At 49.4% G+C, this 22,361-nt stretch overlaps 1 protein-coding gene across 3 annotated transcripts in view; it reads right to left on the bottom strand.

The window, feature by feature from the left end:
• LOC143276324 (breast cancer anti-estrogen resistance protein 3-like) overlaps window positions 1–22,361 on the bottom strand; it is a 93,900-nt gene extending 71,539 nt beyond the window's left edge. Inside the window, exons 1-2 of one of the 3 annotated variants that reach the window (XM_076580837.1) lie at window positions 12,213–12,740; window positions 11,650–12,151 (exon numbers count right to left, since the gene is read on the bottom strand). In XM_076580837.1, the coding sequence (XP_076436952.1) occupies window positions 11,650–11,702 (53 nt within the window). In that variant the 5' untranslated portion in view covers window positions 11,703–12,151; window positions 12,213–12,740. Of the gene's footprint in view, window positions 1–11,649; window positions 12,741–21,655 lie in introns of those variants that run through there. The other 2 variants (XM_076580839.1, XM_076580836.1) reach the window with 2 other exon arrangements.

Raw genomic sequence — 22,361 nt, 5'->3', positions numbered from 1 at the left:
GAAAAGACAGAAAGAGAGAAAAGACAGAAAGAGAGAAAAGACAGAAAGAAAGGCCGAAAAACGCAGAAACGAAGAAAGCGCAGAAATAAACGAAGGAAACGGACAAAGGTTGGCACCACCCCACCCTCTCAGACAATTTCCGTCAAGACATTTCCGGCGATAAGACACTTTGGTTTGGGCCGTCAAGAGATTCCGGCGATAAGACACTTTGGTTTGGGCCGTCAAGAGATTCCGGCGATAAGACACTTTGGGTTGGGCCGTCAAGAGATTCCGGCGATAAGACACTTTGGGTTGGGCCGGGTGAGTGTGTGAGGGATCTGTACCACTCTGTGCCATCATGACTTCATCCGGCATGGGAGTTATAGGGCTGATGTCACCTCACTGATGGGGTAACCAACAGGTGTGTGTGTTGGGGGGGGGGAGGGGTCTGTGTCTGTGTGTGTGTCTGTGTGTGTCTGTGTATCGCTGTGTCTAAGCTAACCAGACAGATAGACAGACAGACAGACACAGAGAGATCAGGAGTTGGCTGACTAAAGACATTTTCAGTTTGGGTGAGACTATTTGGTAAAATAATACCAGTACACGCATGGACCATTCTTATCTGTTTATCTGACTTTTTTTTTAATCCATCCTTTTTATTGGCTGACTGGCTAATTGATTGATTTATTGACTGACTGGCTGATTGATTGATTTATTGACTGACTGACTAGCTGGTTGATTTATTGACTGACTGGCAGATTGATCGATTTATTGACTGACTGGTTGATTGATTGATTTTTTTTATTGACTGATTGGCTGAATGACTGATTTACTGACTGACTGGCTGATTCATTGATTTACTGACTGACTGGCTGATTGATTGATTTATCGACTGACTGGCTGATTGATTGATTGATTGATTGACTGACTGGCTGATTGATTGATTGATTGATTTATTGACTGAGTGACTGGCTGATTCATTGACTGACTCTGCTGATTGATTGATTTATTGACTGACTGGCTGATTGATTGACTGAGTGACTGGCTGATTCATTGACTGAGTGGCTGATTGATTGATTTATTGACTGACTGGTTGATTCATTGACTGACTGACTGATTTGTTGACTAACTGGCTGATTGATTGATTTATTGACTGACTTATTGGTTTATTGACTGACTGACTGGCTGATTCATTGACTGACTGGCTGGCTGATTGATTGATTTGTTAACTGACTGGCTGATTGACTGATTTGTTGACTGACTGGCTGATTGATTGATCTATTGACTGACTGACTGGCTGATTGACTGATTTATTGACTGACTGGCTGATTCATTGATTTATTGACTGACTGGCTGATTCATTGATTTATTGACTGACTGGCTGATTCACTGATTTGCTGAGACAGGGGAGCGAAAGGGTGAAGGATGGAGGGAGACAGAGAGGAGGGAGGGAGACAGAGAGGAGGGAGGGAGACAGAGAGAGGAGGGAGGGAGACAGAGAGAGGAGGGAGACAGAGAGGAGGGAGGGAGACAGAGAGAGGAGGGAGGGAGACAGAGAGAGGAGGGAGACAGAGAGGAGGGAGGGAGACAGAGAGAGGAGGGAGACAGAGAGAGGAGGGAGGGAGACAGAGAGAGGAGGGAGACAGAGAGAGGAGGGAGACAGAGAGAGGAGGGAGACAGAGAGGAGGGAGGGAGACAGAGAGGAGGGAGGGAGACAGAGAGAGGAGGGAGACAGAGAGAGGAGGGAGGGAGACAGAGAGGAGGGAGGGAGACAGAGAGAGGAGGGAGGGAGACAGAGAGAGGAGGGAGACAGAGAGGAGGGAGGGAGACAGAGGAGGGAGGGAGACAGAGAGAGGAGGGAGACAGAGAGGAGGGAGGGAGACAGAGAGGAGGGAGGGAGACAGAGAGAGGAGGGAGACACAGAGGAGGGAGGGAGACAGAGAGAGGAGGGAGACAGAGAGGAGGGAGGGAGACAGAGAGAGGAGGGAGGGAGACAGAGGAGGGAGGGAGACAGAGAGAGGAGGGAGGGAGACAGAGAGAGGAGGGAGACAGAGAGGAGGGAGGGAGACAGAGAGAGGAGGGAGACAGAGGAGGGAGACAGAGAGGAGGGAGGGAGACAGAGAGGAGGGAAGGAGACAGAGGAGGGAGACAGAGAGAGGAGGGAGACAGAGAGGAGGGAGGGAGACAGAGAGGAGGGAGGGAGACAGAGAGAGGAGGGAAACAGAGAGAGGGAGGGAGGGAGACAGAGAGGAGGGAGGGAGACAGAGAGGAGGGAGGGAGACAGAGAGGAGGGAGGGATGAAACTGAGAGGGTGAGGTTGGAGGGAGGGAGACACAGAGAGGAGGGAGGGAGACAGAGAGGAGGGAGGGACAGAGAGAGGAGGGAGGGAGACAGAGAGAGGAGGGAGGGATGAAACTGAGAGGGTGAGGTTGGAGGGAGGGAGACACAGAGGAGGGAGGGAGACAGAGAGGGTGAGGATGGAGGAAGGGAGACAGAGGAGGGAGGGAGACAGAGGGTGAGGATGGAGGGAGACAGAGAGGAGGGAGGGAGACAGAGAGAGGAGGAAGGGAGACAGAGAGGATGGAGGGAGACAGAGAGAGGGTGAGGATGGAGGGAGGGAGACAGAGAGAGGGTGAGGATGGAGGGAGGGAGACAGAGAGAGGGTGAGGATGGAGGGAGAGAGGAGGGAGGGAGAGAGACAGAGAGAGGGTGAGGATGGAGGGAGACAGAGAGAGGGTGAGGACGGAGGAAGGGAGACAGAGAGGAGGGAGGGAGACAGAGAGAGGGTGAGGATGGAGGGAGGGAGACAGAGAGAGGGTGAGGATGGAGGGAGAGAGGAGGGAGGGAGAGAGACAGAGGGTGAGGATGGAGGGAGAGAGGAGGGAGGGAGACAGAGAGAGGGTGAGGATGGAGGGAGGGAGACAGAGAGGATGGAGGGAGACAGAGAGGAGGGAGGGAGACAGAGAGGAGGGAGGGAGAGAGAAGACAGAGAGAGGGTGAGGATGGAGGGAGAGAGAAGACAGAGAGAGGGTGAGGATGGAGGGAGGGAGACAGAGAGGATGGAGGGAGACAGAGAGGAGGGAGGGAGACAGAGAGAGGGTGAGGATGGAGGGAGAGAGACAGAGAGGAGGGAGGGAGACAGAGAGGAGGGAGACAGAGAGAGGGTGAGGATGGAGGGAGACAGAGAGAGGGTGAGGATGGAGGGAGGGAGACAGAGAGGAGGGAGGGAGACAGAGAGAGGAGGGAGGGAGACAGAGAGAGGGTGAGGATGGAGGGAGGGAGACAGAGAGGAGGGAGGGAGACAGAGAGGGGGTGAGGATGGAGGGAGGGAGACAGAGAGGAGGGAGGGAGACAGAGAGGAGGGAGGGAGACAGAGAGAGGAGGAGCCACAATATCATGCACCCAGATGATGTGTAACTCAGCTGTCAGTCAGCAGTACAGAGGGAAGCTCTGAGACTGAAGCCGACCAGAAAGAAAACATAAAGGCAAGCGTCTTGCTGCCGCCATGGTGAGATAGGTTATGTTGTTATCAGTTTTAATTCACCTCCTTTGAGAGAGGAGGAAGAGAGACGGGACAGAGAGGGGAGGGGGTGTGGAGGAGGGGGAAAGGGGGGGGTGTGGATGAGGGGCAGAGGGGGGAGTGTGGAGGAGGGGCAGAGGGGGGAGTGTGGAGGAGGGGCAGAGAGAGGTGAGTGTGGAGGAGGGGGGAGAGAGTGGGGTGTGGAGGAGGGGGGACAAGTGGGGTACAGAGGGAGGTCAGGAGGGGTGACTGACAGACTGACTGACAGACAGGTAGGCAGAGTGACTGACAGACAGGTAGGCAGAGTGACTGACAGACAGGTAGGCAGAGAGATAGGCAGACTGACTGACAGACAGATAGGCAGACTGACTGACAGACAGATGGGCAGACTGACTGACAGACACATAGGCAGACAGACTAACAGACAGGTAAGCAGACTGACTGACAGACCGGTAGGCAGACTGACTGACAGACAGGTAGGCAGACTGACTGACAGACAGACTGACAGACAGGTAGGCAGACTGACTGACAGACAGATAGGCAGACAGACTGACAGACAGATAGGCAGACAGACTGACAGACAGATGGGCCGACAGATTGACAGGCAGGTAGGCAGACTGACAGACAGATAGGCAGACAGACTGACAGACAGATAGGCACAGACTGACAGACAGGTAGGCAGACAGACTGAGTGACAGATAGGCAGACTGACTGACAGACAGGTAGGCAGACTGACTGACAGACAGATAGGCAGACTGACTGACAGACAGGTAGGCAGACTGACTGACAGACAGATAGATAGGCAGACTGACTGACAGACAGGTAGGCAGACAGACTGAGTGACAGGTAGGCAGACTGACTGACAGACAGGTAGGCAGACAGACTGAGTGACAGGTAGGCAGACTGACTGACAGACATGTAGGCAGACTGACTGAGAGATAGGCAGACTGACTGACAGACAGGTAGGCAGACAGACTGACAGACAGGTAGGCAGACAGACTGACAGACAGGCAGACAGACTGAGTGACAGGTAGGCAGACTGACTGACAGACAGGTAGGCAGACAGACTGACAGACTGGTAGGCAGACTGACTGACAAATAAGAAAGATATACATTATAAACAAGACATAAAATCAGTCTTCGTACTTTTAGCCCTAACGACCACGGACAGAAATTGAGGAAGGAAGAAAAACCCAAACCAAAAAGGGAGCAGCTATTTTGAGTTTGCAACACGAACACCAGTTTAAAGTGGGAACTTACAGACCCAAATCCATGGTGTGAACTAACTAACTCTCTCTCTCTCTCTCTCTCTGTTTGAATCTGTGTGTCTTTGTCTGTGTGTCTGTGTGTGTGTGTGTGCGTGTTTGTGTATCTGTGTGTATGTGCCCTGCGTGCCCGCATGCGTCTATGCGTGCGTGCATGCACGTGTGCATAGGAAGAGGTATGCGAGTTGATAAGCATGCAGCTAATTGTGATGAATGGTAAGTGATTACGTCAGACAACCTTGGCAAAGAGAGGGGAGAGGAGGGAAGGGGAGGCGGAGGGGTGAGGGGGAAGAGCGAGGGGGCTTTCAGTTGAGGAAGAGGTCAGTGTTAATGGGAAAAGGTTCTGCATCGTGCCTCAACTAATTCCTGGAGACGTGCGTGCCGTTTGCGTGTGCGTGTATGAAGGTGTGTGTGTGTGTGTGTGTGTGTGTGTGTTTGCTTGTTTGTGTATGCGCGTGTGTGTGTGTGTGTGTGTGTGTGTGTGTGTGTGCGTGTGTGTGTGCGTGCGTGCGTGCGTGCGTGCGTGCGTGTGTGTGTGTGTTTGCTTGTTTGTGTGCGTGTGTGTGTGTGTGTGTGTGTGTGTGTGAACTTCCTGCCCCCTCCTCCCACCCTCACTTCCCTCTGCCCCTCCCCCCCCTTCCCTTCCTCCCCATTCATCTTCCCCCCACCCCCATCATGCCGAACCGCGGACAGACAAGAGCCACTTAGAGCGGCGTCACTGATAACAAACAGCTTTTCTATGTTGAGTTTCTCCTGCTTTTTTGTGAAGAGGGGGTGTTCTGTTTTGTTTTTTGGCGGTGTTTTCTGTTTCGTCACTGATACTGTGATAGGTTTTTGTTTCCTCTTCATCCCCACCAAGAGAGGTGCGGTCGTCCCTGTTGTTTATTTGGGGCGGACGCGGTGAAAAGATTTCGTGTTGTGTGCGGCTATCAGTCTTCAGTGGCAGACACAAGAGATACCCGGGGTGGGGGTGATAGGGGGTGAAAGGGGAAGGGTGCGGGGGACTGGGGCACAATGAGCTTACCGTTGTGGATACGGACACTGCAATCAGTCGGTTGGTTGGTTGATTGACGTTTTCTTGGTCGGTGTGCTTGTGTATGTGAGAAGTAAAGTACCTGTGTGCACAGTTTGTCTCCTGCTGTCTGTCTGTTTGTCTGATTACAATGCAGTGTTTATCCAGACTGTCACCACCCGTCTCCGTCAGTGTGTGTGTGTGTGTGTGTGTGTGTGTGTGTGTGCTGGTGTGTACATATGTGTATGTGTGTGTGTAACGATGTGTGTGTGTGTGTGTGCTGGTGTGTACACATGTGTATGTGTGTGTAACGATGTGTGTGTGTGTGTGTGTGTGTGTGTGTGTGTGCTGGTGTGTACATATGTGTGTGTGTAACGATGTGTGTGTGTGCTGGTGTGTACACATGTGTATGTGTGTGTAACGATGTGTGTAACGATGTGTGTGTGAGTGTGTGTGTGTGTGTGTGTGTGTGTGTGTGTGTGTGTGTGTATGTGTGTGCGTGTGTGTGCCGGTGTGTACATATGTGTATGTGTGTGTGTAACGAAGTGTGTGTGTGTGTGTGTGTGTGTGTGTGTGTGTGTGTGTGTGTGTGTGTGTATGCGTTTGTGTGTGTGTGCGTGCTCGAAAGAAAGACACGCCCTCCCCTCTCCTCCTCCCGCACAATACAGACAACTCATGCTGTGAACTGTACAGCTTCGAGCTGTCAGAACTATACAGCAGTGAGCTCAGTGTCAGACCTGTACAGCATTGAGCTGTCAGAACGGTAAAGCATTAAGCTGTCAGAACAGCCGTAAAGCTTTGAGCTGTCAGACCTGTACAGCTTCGAGCTGTCAGAACTGTAAAGCATTGAGCTGTCAGACCTGTACAGCATTAAGCTGTCAGACCTGTACAGCATTGAGCTGTCAGACCTGTGAAGCATTGAGCTGTCAGAACAGTAAAGCATTCAGCTGTCAGACCTGTACAGCATTGAGCTGTCAGAACAGTAAAGCATTCAGCTGTCAGACCTGTACAGCATTGAGGTGTCAGAACAGTAAAGCATTGAGCTGTCAGAACTGTAAAGCATTGAGCTGTCAGAACAGTAAAGCATTGAGCTGTCAGACTTGTACAGCTTCGAGCTGTCAGAACTGAAAAGATTTCAGACTGTACAGCTTCGAGCTGTCAGAACTGTACAGTCAGAAGTGTACAGCTTTGAGCTGTCAGACGTGTACAGTTTTGAGCTGTCAGAACTGTACAGCTTTGAGCTGTCAGCGCCCAGTATATATACCAGCCCCAGGGCTGCAGGGATCCGTCGTGGTGACATGTGACGTGACAGTGGTGTGACACGGCTCAAGCCTCACCAACACGTTGTTGTGACATGTGACGTGACAGTGGTGTGACACGGCTCAGGCCTCACCAACACGTTGTTGTGACATGTGACGTGACAGTGGTGTGACACGGCTCAGGCCTCACCAACACGTTGTTGTGACATGTGACGTGACAGTGGTGTGACATGTGACGTGACAGTGGTGTGACACGGCTCAAGCCTCACCAACACGTTGTTGTGACATGTGACGTGACAGTGGTGTGACACGGCTCAGGCCTCACCAACACGTTGTTGTGACATGTGACGTGACAGTGGTGTGACACGGCTCAGGCCTCACCAACACGTTGTGACATGTGACGTGACAGTGGTGTGACATGTGACGTGACAGTGGTGTGACACGGCTCAAGCCTCACCAACACGTTGTTGTGACATGTGACGTGACAGTGGTGTGACACGGCTCAAGCCTCACCAACACGTTGTTGTGACATGTGACGTGACAGTGGTGTGACACGGCTCAAGCCTCACCAACACGTTGTTGTGACATGTGACGTGACAGTGGTGTGACACGGCTCAGGCCTCACCAACACGTTGTTGTGACATGTGACGTGACAGTGGTGTGACACGGCTCAAGCCTCACCAACACGTTGTGACATGTGACGTGACGTCGTTGTGACATGTGACGTGACAGTGGTGTGACACGGCTCAGGCCTCACCAACACGTTGTGACATGTGACGTGACGTCGTTGTGACATGTGACGTGACAGTGGTGTGACACGGCTCAGGCCTCACCAACACTTTGCTGTATGTCTGTGGTTCACCATACATGACCAACGCTTTATGATACATGTATACAGTACACGGTACACACACCTCTGCTTCACCTTGTGACACTTTCTCACCTGTGTGTGTGCCTGAGGAAGGGTGGAGGTGAAAGGAGGGGAGGGTGGACGGGAAAGGGAGAAGGTGGAGGTGCGTGTGGTGATGGAATGGTGGGGGAAGAAATTGTGTGTGTGTGTGTCTGTGTGTCAGTGTGTGTGTGTCTGTGTGTCAGTGTGTGTGTGTGTGTGTGTGTGTGTGTGTGTGTGTGTGTGTGTCTGTGTATGTATGTATGTATGTGTGTGTGTGTGTGTGTGTGTGTAACACAAATAAAGTGTGTGTACATTAAACATGTCCGTGTCTCTCTGTGTCTCCCCCCTTTCCCTCACATACACATGTGTGCAGCCATGCACGTACACACCACTCATCCTCCTGATCCTCCTCTCTTCCTCCTTCAGTTTAACAAAAAGAAGAGACCAACGTCAGGCGCCTGTGTAACGATTAACGCACAATCCCTGTCATGTTGTGGTGTAGTCACTGTAATCCCTGTCATGTTGTGGTGTAGTCACTGTAATCCCTGTCATGTTGTGGTGTAGTCACTGTAATCCCTGTCATGTTGTGGTGTAGTCACTGTAATCCCTGTCATGTTGTGGTGTAGTCACTGTGTGGACAGACCTCTCACACCGGACAATCCCTGTCATGTTGTGGTGTAGTCACTGTGTGGACAGACCTCTCACACCGGACAATCCCTGTCATGTTGTGGTGTAGTCACTGTAATCCCTGTCATGTTCTGGTGTAGTCACTGTAATCCCTGTCATGTTGTGGTGTAGTCACTGTGTGGACAGACCTCTCACACCGGACAATCCCTGTCATGTTGTGGTGTAGTCACTGTAATCCCTGTCATGTTCTGGTGTAGTCACTGTGTGGACAGACCTCTCACACCGGACAACCCCTGTCATGTTGTGGTGTAGTCACTGTAATCCCTGTCATGTTGTGGTGTAGTCACTGTGTGAACAGACCTCTCACACCGGACAATCCCTGTCATGTTGTGGTGTAGTCACTGTAACCCCTGTCATGTGGTGTAGTCACTGTAATCCCTGTCATGTTGTGGTGTAGTCACTGTAATCCCTGTCATGTTCTGGTGTAGTCACTGTGTGGACAGACCTCTCACACCGGACAATCCCTGTCATGTTGTGGTGTAGTCACTGTAACCCCTGTCATGTTGTGGTGTAGTCACTGTAATCCCTGTCATGTTGTGGTGTAGTCACTGTAATCCCTGTCATGTTGTGGTGTAGTCACTGTGTGGACAGACCTCTCACACCGGACAATCCCTGCTCACTAACTTCCTCATCACCTCCTACCTCATTCATAATGCCTGGTACTCACTAACTTCCTCATCACCTCCTACCTCATTCATAATGCCTGGTACTCACTAACTTCCTCATCACCTCCTACCTCATTCATAATGCCTGGTACTCACTAACTTCCTCATCACCTCCTACATCATTCATAATGCCTGGTACTCACTAACTTCCTCATCACCTCCTACCTCATTCATAATGCCTGGTACTCACTAACTTCCTCATCAGCTCATACCTCATTCATAATGCCTGGTACTCACTAACTTCCTCATCAGCTCATACCTCATTCACACTGACCAGTTCCTAACCTCAATTCACTGACAATCATTTGTACCGACAGTTCACTGACAATCATGTGTACGGGCAGTTTACTGACAATCATCTGTACCGGCAGTTCATTGACAATAACTGGATACTACACGGCGGCTACCTCATTCACATCATCAGTCCTACAGCCATTCATGGCGGCTACCTCATTCACATCATCAGTCCTACAGCCATTCATGGCGCCTACCTCATTCACATCATCATCAGTCCTACAGCCATTCATGGCGGCTACCTCATTCACATCATCAGTCCTACAGCCATTCACATCATCAGTCCTACAGCCATTCATGGTGGCTACCTCATTCACATCATCATCAGTCCTACAGCCATTCATGGCGGCTACCTCATTCACATCATCAGTCCTACAGCCATTCACATCATCAGTCCTACAGCCATTCATGGTGGCTACCTCATTTACATCATCATCAGTCCTACAGCCATTCATGGCGGCTACCTCATTCACATCATCAGTCCTACAGCCATTCACATCATCAGTCCTACAGCCATTCATGGTGGCTACCTCATTCACATCATCATCAGTCCTACAGCCATTCATGGCGGCTACCTCATTCACATCATCAGTCCTACAGCCATTCATGGTGGCTACCTCATTTACATCATCAGTCCTACAGCCATTCATGGCGGCTACCTCATTCACATCATCATCAGTCCTACAGCCATTCATGGCGGCTACCTCATTCACATCATCATCAGTCCTACAGCCATTCATGGTGGCTACCTCATTTACATCATCATCAGTCCTACAGCCATTCATGGCGGCTACCTCATTCACATCATCATCAGTCCTACAGCCATTCATGGCGGCTACCTCATTCACATCATCATCAGTCCTACAGCCATTCATGGTGGCTACCTCATTTACATCATCATCAGTCCTACAGCCATTCATGGGGGCTACCTCATTCACATCATCATCAGTCCTACAGCCATTCATGGCGGCTACCTCATTCACATCATCATCAGTCCTACAGCCATTCATGGCGGCTACCTCATTCACGTCATCAGTCCTACAGCCATTCATGGTGGCTACCTCATTTACATCATCAGTCCTACAGCCATTCATGGCGGCTACCTCATTCACATCATCAGTCCTACAGCCATTCATGGTGGCTACCTCATTTACATCATCATCAGTCCTACAGCCATTCATGCCGGCTACCTCATTCACATCATCAGTCCTACAGCCATTCATGGTGGCTACCTCATTTACATCATCAGTCCTACAGCCATCCATGGTGGCTACCTCATTTACATCATCAGTCCTACAGCCATCCATGGTGGCTACCTCATTTACATCATCAGTCCTACAGCCATTCATGGCGGCTACCTCATTCACATCATCAGTCCTACAGCCATTCATGGTGGCTACCTCATTTACATCATCAGTCCTACAGCCATCCATGGTGGCTACCTCATTTACATCATCAGTCCTACAGCCATTCATGGACTGAGCTGTTGCAGTCAGCTGTTGGTTATTTGACAAGTTCTCTGTCTCTCTGTCTGTCTCTGTCTCTCACACACACACATCACACAAACATAGACTGCAAACACACACACACACACACACACACACACACACACACACACATCACACACACACACACACAGACAAACACACACACACACACTCACATCACACACACATAGACTGCAAACACACACACACACATCACACACACACACACAGAGACAAACACACACACACACACACACACACACACACACACACACACACCCGACCTGCACACTGCTTTCACGAGGTTTTCAGCACCTCGAGAGCTCAGTGTGATACCATCACAACGTTCTCTGGAAACACAACATTCTGACTGTGCTTCACACCCCGACTGTTAACGTGAAACAGTGACAACTCTGTCTCTCTCTCTCTCTCCTTCTTGGTCTCATACAGTGTATGCACACACACACACACACACACACACACACACACACACACAGAGGCACATACACAGACACACTGGCACACACACACACACACACACAGGCACATACACAGACACACTGGCACACACACACACACACACGTTTACCTTCTGGGTGAGGGTGGAGGTGGCGAGTGATACATGGCGGTACTCCTGATCATGACACGCACAGCACTCCTGTCGTCATCACTTGGCTGTCCCCCACCTCCACCCCCCTCCACGTCACACCCCCCTCCACCACACTCCACGTCACACTGATGACTGCAGCCCCCCTCCACACACACTCCACGTCACACTGATTACTGCAGCCCCCCTCCACACACACACACTCTCAACGCAGTGCAGTCCCCCTGAACACCCTCCTGGCTGCAGCTCTCAGTGTCACTCAGTACTGTGACAATAGTCACCAGCAGTGCTGACTGTGAACAGGGCCAAGACAACCACATTCCACGCGTGCCTTCTGTGTGCCCTGCACGTGCCAGGGAACGCACTGTCGTGACGCAGTGACTCCACCCCACCTCGCCAGTGTCGGTCAGACACACGGGACCACAACTTCCCGCTTTGCTGGTGCAGTCATACCTCCTTCACTTCAAACCACGGGCAGTCATACCTCCTTCACTTCAAACACGAGGAGTCATACCTCCTTCACTTCAAACCACGGACAGTCATACCTCCTTCACTTCAAACCACGGGCAGTCATACCTCCTTCACTTCAAACACGAGGAGTCATACCTCCTTCACTTCAAACACGAGGAGTCATACCTCCTTCACTTCAAACCACGGGCAATCATACCTCCTGCACTTCAAACCATGGGCAGTCATACCTCCTTCACTTCAAACCATGGGCAGTCATACCTCCTTCACTTCAAACCACGGGCAGTCATACCTCCTTCACTTCAAACCACGGGCAGTCATACCTCCTTCACTTCAAACCACGGGCAGTCATACCTCCTTCACTTCAAACACGAGTCATACCTCCTTCACTTCAAACCATGGGGAGTCATACCTCCTGCACTTCAAACCACGGGCAGTCATACCTCCTTCACTTCAAACACGAGTCATACCTCCTTCACTTCAAACCACGGGCAGTCATACCTCCTTCACTTCAAACACGAGGAGTCATACCTCCTTCACTTCAAACCACGGGCAGTCATACCTCCTTCACTTCAAACACGAGGAGTCATACCTCCTTCACTTCAAACACGAGGAGTCATACCTCCTTCACTTCAAACCACGGGCAGTCATACCTCCTTCACTTCAAACACGAGGAGTCATACCTCCTTCACTTCAAACCACGGACAGTCATACCTCCTTCACTTCAAACCACGGACAGTCATACCTCCTTCACTTCAAACCACGGGCAGTCATACCTCCTTCACTTCAAACCCGAGGAGTCAAACCTGTCCACAAATATCCACACCTGGACTGACTTCCGCAGCGAGAGTGTAAATATCACAAAGCGTGAAAAAAAAACCCGCCCAAAACACTGAAGAACACTTTTCTGGATTAGAAAGTCGCCGCTTCAGAGCACGCCCTTTACAAGCCTGCTGACTGATAAACGATACTGAACTCGTTTTTAAGGGGGGGAAACGGTCTGTAAATCACACACCGGCGTGTTCAAATCATAACCTAATTAGATAAAGGGACCAGGTGGCGTCCTGTCTTTACCAGCGTTTATGTGTGCGCGATAGTCGTGGCTGCAGATAATTTCGCTTCAGAGCAGTGTATGGATACACAGATACTTGTGGCTGCACACGTTCGCTTCAAAGCAGTGGAGCATTCCATTTCAAAACCGGAACTGACGGAGCGATAAACACCATTTCCTTGGTGTGCTGCTAAAGACGTGAAGGCAGTAAAGTCACCCCCCACTGACTGACAACCAACACTCCACTCCACACTTCTGCACCACTGACATGTACAGTGTATTCAAATAAATATATCTGGTCTGCACCACTGACATGTACAGTGTGTTCAAATAAATATATCAGTGCTCTGCACCACTGACATGTACAGTGTGTTCAAATAAATATATCTGGTCTGCACCACTGACATGTACAGTGTGTTCAAATAAATATATCTGGTCTGCACCACTGACATGTACAGTGTGTTCATATAAATATATCAGTGCTCTGCACCACTGACATGTACAGTGTGTTCAAATAAATATATCTGGTCTGCACCACTGACATGTACAGTGTGTTCATATAAATATATCAGTGCTCTGCACCACTGACATGTACAGTGTGTTCAAATAAATATATCAGTGCTCTGCACCACTGACATGTACAGTGTATTCAAATAAATATATGTCTGCATGGACTGACGACCTGCACACTGCCACCGCCTCTAAAAAATGTTGCACACACGTACTATCCCGGGTGTTTAGGTTCGGGTGGGTTATCCACTTCCCTATTTCAAGGTACGTGATCAACGCACAGTGCTGGTGGCCAGCCCCTTGAGGTAAAAAAAACAAACAAAACAAAACAACTAGTGCCGCCACTCGCCACAGCAGTGACCGGGCTTTCACGGGTCACACACCGTGCTGACACTCAGTTCCTGTCAGTACCTGACCCCAGAACCTGTCTGTCTGCTGTCCAGTTTCCACGTGGTGCAACGATCCACACACACACACACACCAACCGTCATCAACACCAGTATACCTGCCTGTGCGGTCTGAATGTTTGGAGAAGTGACAACTCCAACACAAACATGACCACAAACTGCACATAACACGTGCCACTGTCGACGGCACACGCTTGTCTTCCAGACACGTCTCCTCCACAGCAAAACATCTCTCAGACAGCAGTCACCCAGAACAACAGCTCACACGACAGTTACCTCACAGTAACACCCAGAACAACAGCTGACACGACAGTTACATCACAGTAACACCCAGAACAACAGCTGACACGACAGTTACATCACAGTAACACCCAGAACAACAGCTGACACAACAGTTACATCACAGTAACACCCAGAACAACAGCTGACACAACAGTTACCTCACAGTTACACCCAAAACAACAGCTCACACGACAGTTACATCACAGTAACACCCAGAACAACAGCTCACACGACAGTTACCTCACAGTAACACCCAAAACAACAGCTGACACGACAGTTACCTCACAGTAACACCCAAAACAACAGTTGACACGACAGTTACATCACAGTAACACCCAGAACAACGGCTGACACGACAGTTACATCAGAGTAACACCCAGAACAACGGCTGACACGACAGTTACATCACAGTAACACCCAGAACAACAGCTGACACGACAGTTGCCTCACAGTAACACCCAAAACAACAGCTGACACGACAGTTACATCACAGTAACACCCAGAACAACAGCTGACACAACAGTTACATCACAGTAACACCCAAAACAACAGCTGACACGACAGTTACATCACAGTAACACCCAGAACAACAGCTGACACGACAGTTGCCTCACAGTAACACCCAAAACAACAGCTGACACGACAGTTACATCACAGTAACACCCAGAACAACAGCTGACACAACAGTTACATCACAGTAACACCCAGAACAACAGCTGACACAACAGTTACCTCACAGTAACACCCAGAACAACAGCTCACACGACAGTTACCTCACAGTAACACCCAGAACAACAGCTCACACGACAGTTACCTCACAGTAACACCCAGAACAACAGCTGACAATAGTTACATCACAGTAACACCCAGAACAACAGCTGACACAACAGTTACATCACAGTAACACCCAGAACAACAGCTGACACAACAGTTACCTCACAGTAACACCCAGAACAACAGCTCACACGACAGTTACCTCACAGTAACACCCAGAACAACAGCTGACACAACAGTTACCTCACAGTAACACCCAGAACAACAGCTGACACGACAGTTACATCACAGTAACACCCAGAACAACAGCTGACACGACAGTTACATCACAGTAACACCCAGAACAACAGCTGACACAACAGTTACCTCACAGTAACACCCAGAACAACAGCTGACACAACAGTTACCTCACAGTAACACCCAGAACAACAGCTGACACAACAGTTACATCACAGTAACACCCAAAACAACAGCTGACAATAGTTACATCACAGTAACACCCAAAACAACAGCTGACAATAGTTACATCACAGTAACACCCAAAACAACAGCTGACACAACAGTTACATCACAGTAACACCCAAAACAACAGCTGACACAACAGTTACCTCACAGTAACACCCAGAACAACAGCTGACACAACAGTTACCTCGCAGTAACACCCAAAACAACAGCTGACACAACAGTTACCTCACAGTAACACCCAGAACAACAGCTGACACGACAGTTACATCACAGTAACACCCAGGACAACAGCTCTTCACACCAGTTCCGCTCATCGCAACACACAGCAAGGACAACACGGTGACAGGCCCTGACCCATTTAGATACTTCATTGTGTGGCACACACATACACAGACACACCAGTCCATATATACGTGAGGTGTGTGTGTGTGTGTGTGCACGCGGGTCCGTGAGCCTTGCGTGGACATGACTGTGGTGGAGGTGTGGAGGAGACAACACACACGGCTGAGGTGTTGCACGAACACGTATATTTATTTATAGGGCCGTGGGTGTGTTAGAGTGTGTGTTGAGTGGAACAGACATTATGTGTGTCTGTGACTGGGGAGAGGGTGTGTGTGGGAAGGGTGTGTGTGGGGTGGGGGGGGCGTGGGGGGTACAACGTCTCTTTCTCTGACACAATGTGTGCACAGCAATCAGTTTGTGCTCAGAGGGAGGTCATAACGAAAGAGTCGTGAAGGCTGTGGCAACACGTCAGTGTCAAACTGCTTCATGAGTGTTCTAGTTCTGGATCAGTGGGTGGACTACGGCTCTGAGTAGCTGAATCTTCATCACATTACATTTCTGGGATCCGTGTAATGTTTTGGAAAATGCCTCTGTGTGTGTGTGTGTGTGTGTGTGTGTGTGTGTGTGTGTGTGTGTGTGTGTGTTCGCATGTGTACTGTTCTGAATGTACAGTCAACATGCCCTTGACACAGTCACGAAAACCCATGATGCTCTCTGCGTCACATGAGAAAGAGACGGACAGAGACAGACACAGGCAGGCAGAAAGACAGACTCTGATACAGACAGACAGCGGATGAAGCCCCTTCATACTCCGTCAGTGTAACCCTATGAAAACTGAAAACGTTAAAAGTTGTTTGACGCAATTACAAGACCATACACTTTCGTGTCAGAGGTCTAGGGAAATGTAAAGCTATGTGCACTATCATATTATCAGGACAGGTCTTACCTGGCGGGATTGACTGTGTCAACAGGTGTGTCACGTGTGTGTGTGTGTGTGTGTGTGTGTGTGTGTGTGTGTGTGTGTTTGAGTACAGTGTGTGTGTGTGTGTGTTTGAGTACAGTGTGTGTGTGTGTGTGTGTGTGTGTGTGTGTGTGTGAGTACAGTGTGTGTGTGTGTGTGTGTGTGTGCGCGCGCGCGTGTGAATGTGCCAATATGGAGTATCCAGAAGCTATGTAAACACAAGCCACACAAAGAACCATTGTGCTGTTCAGTGCTCTCAGTCAGAGGCCATGTGCCCTGTGTGAAGGAGAGATCTCCACCCGCTCTGTGTGAAGGAGAGATCTCCAAACATTTCAAGCATTGCCAGCTTTGTGAAGAACGGTGCCCTGTGTGAAGGAGAGATATCCAAACAATTCAAGCATTGCCAGCTTTGTGAAGAACGTTGCCCTGTGTGAAGAAGAGATCTCCAAACACTTCACACTTTGTGAAGAACGGTGCCCTGTGTGAAGGAGCGATCTCCACCCGCTCTATGTGAAGGAGAGATCTCCACCCGCTCTATGTGAAGGAGAGATCTCCACCCGCTCTATGTGAAGGAGAGATCTCCACCCGCTCTGTGTGAAGGAGAGATCTCCACCCGCTCTGTGTGAAGGAGAGATCTCCACCCGCTCTATGTGAAGGAGAGATCTCCACCCGCTCTGTGTGAAGGAGAGATCTCCACCCGCTCTATGTGAAGGAGAGATCTCCACCCGCTCTGTGTGAAGGAGAGATCTCCACCCGCTCTATGTGAAGGAGAGATCTCCAAACACGTGACTTAGTCACTCTGCCAGCTTTGTGAAGAACGGCTCTGCCTCCACACACCAATCAACACCACACAGCATTCAACACCACACACCAATCAACACCACACACCATTCAACACCACACACCATTCAACACCACACACCAATCAACACCACACACCAATCAACAGCAACACCACACACCATTCAACACCACACACCATTCAACACCACACACCATTCAACACCACACACCAATCAACAGCAACACACCAATCAACAGCAACACACCAATCAACAGCAACACCACACACCAATCAACAGCAACACCACACACCAATCAACAGCAACACCACACACCACACACCAATCAACAGCAACACCACACACCAATCAACAGCAACACACCAATCAACAGCAACACCACACACCAATCAACAGCAACACCACACACCAATCAACAGCAACACACCAATCAACAGCAACACACCAATCAACAGCAACACCACACACCAATCAACAGCAACACCACACACCAATCAACAGCAACACACCAATCAACAGCAACACCACACACCAATCAACAGCAACACCACACACCAATCAACACCACACACCAATCAACAGCAACACCACACACCATTCAACACCACACACCAATCAACACCACACACCATTCAACAGCAACACACCATTCAACACCACACACCATTCAACACCACACACCAATCAACACCACACACCAATCAACAGCAACACCACACACCAATCAACAGCAACACCACACACCAATCAACACCACACACCAATCAACAGCAACACCACACACCATTCAACACCACACACCAATCAACACCACACACCATTCAACAGCAACACACCATTCAACACCACACACCATTCAACAGCAACACCACACACCAATCAACAGCAACACCACACACCAATCAACACCACACACCATTCAACAGCAACACACCATTCAACAGCAACACCGCAACACCACACACCAATCAACAGCAACACCACACACCAATCAACAGCAACACCACACACCAATCAACAGCAACACCACACACCATTCAACAGCAACACACCAATCAACAGCAACACCACACACCATTCAACAGCAACACCACACACCAATCAACAGCAACACCACACACCATTCAACAGCAACATCACACACCATTCAACAGCAACACCACACACCATTCAACAGCAACACACCATTCAACAGCAACACCACACACCATTCAACAGCAACACCATACACCAATCAACAGCAACACCACACACCATTCAACAGCAACACCACACACCATTCAACAGCAACACCACACACCACCATTCAACAGCAACACCACACACCATTCAACAGCAACACGCACACACCCAGTCCACATGGCTGCTGACACGTGCTCATATATACAGACGTATTTTTGTTTGTGTGTGTCAGTGTGAGCACACACAAATTAAAGACAACTGATGCTCACAACACAACGCTTGGCAAACTTGACACTAAGCCAACAAAGGCACACACACACACACACACACACACACACACACACACACTGCCGGCCGTGATACGGTTACCGACCTCATTTCAAAAACAAACTCTTTCGGTCACCGGGTAGGGAGATAGGTAAAGATACGTGTGTGTGACGTTCACAAACCACCTTCACTTCTCCGCGCGCGCGCGCGCGCGCGCGCGTGTGTGTGTGTATGTGTGTGTGTGTGTGTGTGTGTGTGTGTGTGTGACATGCGTCAGTGCGTGCGCGCATCAGAAATCACAGCACTTAAAAACGTTCCTTGCACATTTGTTTTGAACTGCACTAATGATGTACACGAGTGGTGGGAAATCCACCACGTGCAGACGACCAGAAGCCCTTTTTTTTGTTTTGTTTTGTTTTTTGTTTTTTTGTTTTTTATGACAGGGACCGGTTAACAAGCGTAAGCTCATTCAGGGCAGACCCCCCCTCCCCCCAGTTACGTTACATAATCTGACGTAAATCTAAACGGGTCGTGAGGCTTTGGTTTAGGTCAGTTCCCAGTAGACCTCCTGCTGTTACTGCTGCCAAAGCTGGTGTTACCACTGCTGCTGTTACTACTGCCAAAGCTGGTGTTACCACTACTGTTGTTACTACTGCCAAACCTGGTGTTACTACTGCTGCTGCTGCTGTTACTACTGCCAAAGCTGGTGTTACTGCTGCTGCTGTTGTTACTACTGCCAAAGCTGGTGTTACCACTGCTGCTGTTGTTACTACTGCCAAAGCTGGTGTTACTGCTGCTGTTGTTACTGCTGCCAAAGCTGGTGTTACTACTACTGTTGTTACTACTGCCAAAGCTGGTGTTACCACTACTGTTGTTACTACTGCCAAAGCTGGTGTTACCACTACTGTTGTTACTACTGCCAAAGCTGGTGTTACCACTGCTGCTGTTACTACTGCCAAAGCTGGTGTTACCACTGCTGCTGCTGTTGTTACTACTGCCAAAGCTAGTGTTACCACTGCTGCCGTTGTTACTACTGCCAAAGCTGGTGTTACCACTGCTGCCGTTGTTACTACTGCCAAAGCTGGTGTTACTACTACTGTTGTTACTACTGCCAAAGCTGGTGTTACCACTGCTGTTGTTACTACTGCCAAAGCTGGTGTTACCACTGCTGCTGTTACTGCTGCCAAAGCTGGTGTTACTACTACTGTTGTTACTACTGCCAAAGCTGGTGTTACCACTACTGCTGCTGTTGTTACTGCTGCCAAAGCTGGTGTTACCACTGCTGCTGTTGTTACTACTGCCAAAGCTGGTGTTACCACTGCTGTTGTTACTACTGCCAAAGCTGGTGTTACCACTGCTGCTGCTGTTACTGCTGCTCAGTTCTAATGCTGTTGCTGTCGTTACTGCTACTACTGTTGCTGCCACTATCCTGTGCTACTGAAGTGCTGCTGTTTGCTACGAAGGTGTTGCTGTTACTATCACCAACACAATTGCCGCTGTTAACTACTGGAACTGCTGCTGCAACTCACTACAACTACCTCTGCTACCTAGTACTGCTACTATAACAACTACAGCTACCTACTACTACTTCTTGTATTGAATCACAACTGCGACGATTAGCTCCACTGCGATAAAAGGATCATTGTGAGCAGCTACCACGCCGACTCCTGTTTCGCCCTGTTTAGTGTTGGGAAACCAGTACCTACTGTGGGCTGTGACAGGATTCCCTGACGTCACGATGCACGCCTAGCATTCCTCTCCATGATTCAAGCCCATTACCTGGACCGCCAGCTCTACCGACAGACACCCATCCACCCCATTCATCACCCATCCACCCCATCCATCACCCTACACCTCACCCATCACCCTCAGCCCCACACCCACCCCACCCACCCCTGTCCCGTGCCAGCTTGAAAGTTGTCCACAAAGTTGAAAATCACGTTAGTATGATAGTCTGAAATATGTATTTTAGCAAATGTGATGCGAGACTATGTCCATTTATCTATTTTATTCTATTCTATTTTATTTCATTTTTATTCTATTAATTATCTTTTATACATATTTTTATGTCACTTTGTCTTAAATTTGTATGTCTTATTGTAAAGCACGGTGAGCCCCATTTGAGATGGGGTACGGCGCTATATAAACCTGCATATTATTATTATTGTTATTGTTGTTGTTGTTGTTGTTATACATCCAGCAAACTTCTTCAAACAGCTGAGAGAACTGGGAAGTCTGTGTACGTTGTCGGCCACAGCAACCAACTTGTGTCACGTAGCATCACCTGTCAGTGACCACACTGACGTCAACACAGCGGACACGGCGTGAAGGAAGGCGATGTTCGTTCCGAGTCAGAAAGACGGGACGAACGGAACGAGATCGTTTGTTTTGTTTTCAGGGCCAGGGGGTCTTCTGTTATTTTCGTTCCTTAGTTTTGTTGTTTTTTCCACGAAAGAAAATATTGCACTATCGATTTTTGACCGAGAGAGGAGAGTTTACAGACACATACAAAAACAACCATATTCTACCGACTCACCTTTCCCGCGAGGCCGACAGCTTTTAATCCAAATTGAAAGATGAGCTGATTTCCATGATGACATGAATGCACAAGTCTTTCCACGTCCACACACATACACACTGAAGAAGCAGAAATCGTGTGGACTGAATGGAGATCTTCACGCAAAACACTGTTCTTTTCGATCACATAAACCACTAACGTAGGCCTCCAAGTACAGTCAACCCTGGCTGCACCAACGTGTTCAGACCAAACCGTGGCTGTCACCGATTTTCACACGTTCCACACGTTAAAGATCCCCCGAGTGTTTCTGACACTGTTCTTCTTCGTTCCATATGACTGGCCACCACCAGCGGCGTTCTATTGTCAACGGCTGATCTCCAAGAACGACTTTGAAAGGGAGAGGGCATTACCGGGCACTCACCACTGGCCGACCGCACGTCACGCTGACTGCACAGCTGTGGTCCCTCACAACACGGCCTGCACAGGTCAGCGGGAAAGTGAACTCGGGGTTTGTGTCGTTTCAGTCATCACTCACTGTCTGTTGAACTGAGCTCATTTTGAAAGTCACGAAAAAGACGTTCTGTTTCACACTTTATATGTCTGGAAAACTACCTCGAAAATCTCAGTAACAGGCATAAATAATAAACATCGCTTGCAGTGTGTAGAAAATGTTCAGCAGCATAGCGTCACTGCAGTAAAGTCCGTACTTTACTATCACTGCAAA

Source organism: Babylonia areolata, chromosome 31 (assembly GCF_041734735.1).
Source record: "Babylonia areolata isolate BAREFJ2019XMU chromosome 31, ASM4173473v1, whole genome shotgun sequence".
In the NCBI taxonomy this organism is placed as follows: Eukaryota; Metazoa; Mollusca; class Gastropoda; order Neogastropoda; family Buccinidae; genus Babylonia; species Babylonia areolata.
The sequence above is the reverse complement of the archived record's forward strand: the minus strand, read 5'-3'. Positions and strand labels throughout refer to the sequence as shown.